The sequence below is a fragment of the Helianthus annuus genome, chromosome 11 (assembly GCF_002127325.2).
Source record: "Helianthus annuus cultivar XRQ/B chromosome 11, HanXRQr2.0-SUNRISE, whole genome shotgun sequence".
Lineage (NCBI taxonomy): Eukaryota > Viridiplantae > Streptophyta > Magnoliopsida > Asterales > Asteraceae > Helianthus > Helianthus annuus.
This window is the reverse complement of record NC_035443.2, coordinates 181,807,750-181,811,066: the sequence shown is the minus strand read 5'-3', so window position 1 is coordinate 181,811,066 and position 3,317 is coordinate 181,807,750. Positions and strand designations below refer to the sequence as shown.

The 3,317-nt window shown below is 34.7% G+C and overlaps 1 protein-coding gene across 1 annotated transcript; it reads right to left on the bottom strand.

Annotated features, from left to right (window-relative positions):
• Window positions 1-267: 267 nt before the first annotated feature.
• Window positions 268-3,061, bottom strand: LOC110887446 (trihelix transcription factor PTL). The gene is made up of 2 exons (XM_022135072.2): window positions 2,619-3,061; window positions 268-1,364 (listed from the first exon to the last, which is right to left on the bottom strand). Exons 1-2 carry the CDS (start codon window positions 2,936-2,938, stop codon window positions 410-412), a joined length of 1,275 nt encoding a protein of 424 aa, XP_021990764.1. The 5' UTR covers window positions 2,939-3,061; the 3' UTR covers window positions 268-409.
• Between the last annotated feature and the right edge of the window lie 256 nt (window positions 3,062-3,317).

Genomic DNA, 3,317 nt, shown 5'->3' with positions numbered 1-3,317 from the left:
TTCCATATCACTAATAAAGTCTAGTTATGAGACCCTAAAACCTTCTGACCAACATTATTTTTCATCCGTTGATTCTGTGATGATGCGTTTGTAAGACTCAGTTTTCTAGTAGCATTGAAGAAAAAAAATACTGATACCAATCCTGATTAGTTTAGAATTACCCAAATGATCTAGTTATTTTGTAAAGAATAAAAAAGATTCACAGTTTGCTTATTGTCTTGAAGAAGGAAAGATAAGAAAAGATTTAATTCACTCACTCTTAACATATAATCAAACAATAACAATATCATCATTTAATTTCAAACCAAATAACAATATGTTGTAGGTTATTACCACACTAACATCTCTTTTTAGTCAGTAATTTTCATGCAGATGCTATGATATCTTCTTTAAATAATCAAGAAAACCATCAAATATTTTCTTTAGTCTTTCCATAGTAATTCCACATCATCTCATGAGGGTCACTCATGAAAACCCTATTCCCACCATCCCTGATCTGTTGATCATTGAATGTAACAAATCTTTCACCTACCTGATGAAAGTTGGGATCATGGTGATCATAAGAAGAGTTTGAGCACCCTTTTTGTTTCTTGTTTCTCCACAGAAAATTAATGTGATCCCACTTAGCCTTGCAGATTAATGCACTCCTGTTGTAACCCAAAGAAGCCATTGTTATAGCAATTTCTTCCCAAAGAACATCTTCCATACACCCTCCTTTCTCAAATCTTGTTTCCATGCTATTTCTTAGTTCTATTAGTTGTGCAGTCTCATTTTCTCCCCAACCTGTGACAATTTGGTCTTGATCATTACAATGCTTACTACAAGACGCGTCAATTGTGGATTCGTTCTTGGTTAACTTGTGCAAAGCTTCCATTAAAGCCGCCTCTCGAGACATCATCCTTGCGCGCTCGTGTAATCGAAATGTTTTCTCTCTCTCTAACCTTGCAGCCTCTTCTTTCCTCCATTGTTTCTCTTTTGAAATCCTCTCCTTTTCTTTTTCTTCTATTGTATTCATCATCTTCTCCATCCATTTGTCTTGTTTCTCCATAATTGTGTTCATTTTTGTTTCGATAAAGTCCGTTATCTTCGCCTTCCAGCGCTTCTTTGCCAACGTCCCCTCCATTTTTGGATGATAACCATCTTCTAGAAATGGAGGGGATGTTGTATTCGCGACTGAATTCGCGTTAGCATTAGCGCTTGTTTCACCGCATATAGCTTCTAATTGGTGAAAGAACCGGTAATGTTTCTTGTCTTGTCTTCCAGCTTTCCCTTCTTTAATCTTCTTGTAATACTTGTACAAATTCTCAAACTTCTCACTGCATTTCTTCCCACTTCTTTTATACCCATGCTCCCCACACATTATCCTGAAAATTAAACAACAAAATGAATAAATTAGTGATAAATCAATAGTAGAAGTAAAGCTTTCAATTGATGGTGAAATTATTAAAAAGAAAGGTGAGCCATTTTAGCCTCTCTTCAGGCATATTACTTGATTCAACTGAACAAAGTGAAAAGCAGTTAAAATAAAAGTTTTTGAAGTGAACCTTATGGTAAAGTTTTGATGATTAGGGGTTACAATAGTGCATAAGAACAGAAAAGTTTGTCTACTAATTTGTATGTACTTTCCAATAAATTCAGCTGTTAAAAACACACAGAGAATGAATTTAACCTTTCAAGCATACCATACACATTTTTGAAGTGATCCTTGTGTTTACATTATAAATAATGAAAAAGTTTTGTTTTTTTTTTTGTTTTTTTTTTTAATTTCAATAGTATATAAGAACTGAAAAGTGTTACACTTTTTGGATACTTTCAAAGAGAGCTGTTCAAACATATAGAGATCAACCCTTCAAATATAACATCAAAGTATCTGAAGTGAACCTTGTGTTAACATCATACATTATATAAAGCTTTGATTTTTAAATTTTTTTTTTTTTTTAAAACTACACCGTTATCATTCCACACGAAAAAGGGCAATTACAAAGCAATGGCAGGTAGTCGGGCAACAAGTTGCGCCGCCACCCCCTTTTGAATATAAGAACTGAAAAGTGTGTCCACTTTTACTTTCCAAGAAAGCTGTTCAAACACATAGAGAATTAATTAAACCCTTCAAATATAACATCAAAGTCTTTTGAAGTGAACCTTGTGTTAACATCATAAATAAATATGGTAATGTTTTGATTTTTAAAAATTACACAAGTATATAAGAAGAACTCAAAAGTGTGCCCACTTTATAGACACTTTCCAAGAAAGCTGTTAAAACATGAAGAGAACTAATTAAACCCTTCAAGCAAACCATCACAGTTTTAAAGTGGTTAAGTGAACTTTGTGTTTACATCATAAAAATGTAACCCTTTGAATTTAAAACTTTAAACTATCTAAGTTTAGTAAAAAAAAAAAGGTGTACATTTAGGGCTAGCTCCATGATCTAGAGAAACCCTATTTGAGTGAAAATCTTTTTATATAATTAAAGATGACCCCAAATTCTGGATCTAAGACCAGAAAATAAAATAAAAAAAGTAGAAAATGGAAGTGCAAGATGTTAAGATGTGAAAGAGAGAGAGAGAGAGAGAGAGAGAGAGAGAGAGAGAGAGAGAGAGAGAGAGAGAGAGAGAGACATGGAAACTTCATCCCACAAATGGCCCTTGTGATTAGCTGCTTTGAACTTAGAATCAAGCTTTGCTCTGATGTCAAGAAGTGCTAGGGTTTCTTCCTTTGACCATCTTCCACCAACCTCCATATCCAAACCACCACTACCACCACCCACACCACCGCTGCCGCTGTCGCCGCTAAGACCCGAGGTTGCTGACCCCATACCCATTGTAGAATCAGATCCAAATGGATTAATACCACCACCATTACCACCTCCACCTCCACCTAACATCACCATGGCATAGTGCAGATCCATCATCCCATAACTATTTTCATTCATTTCCATCTTGGTTTTCAAGTTTCTTTTTCTATCTTTTTCTACAGTATTGTCATAAGATAAGGAAGAAGCCGATCTTGCAAATAATATGAGTAGGTTAGAATGAGGTTGGACCCATCTCGGTGTTTGTTAGTAAAGGATATATAATTGCATACCCTAAAATAGTAGAGATGTGTACAGTATATTATTATGTAAATTACCTATATACGATATACTTCAATGTATCACCTCACATGCATTTCTCTCTCTCTCTCTCTCTCTCTCTGAGGAGAGAGAAGGAAATCAGGCAGAAGCACAGACTGCTAATAAGACAGGTTCTTGTGAAATGCAAATGTTGAAAGGTAAACTCATTGATCCTTGTTTTTTTTGAAGACAGATAGTCATATAA

Coding starts and splice junctions, on each gene's coding strand:
- LOC110887446 (XM_022135072.2), bottom strand. CDS start 2,938: ATGGAAATGAATGAAAATAGTTATGGGATGATGGATCTGCACTATGCC. Junction 1,365..2,618: donor TTGTGGGATGAAGTTTCCAT/GTCTCTCTCTCT, acceptor TTTAATTTTCAG/GATAATGTGTGGGGAGCATG.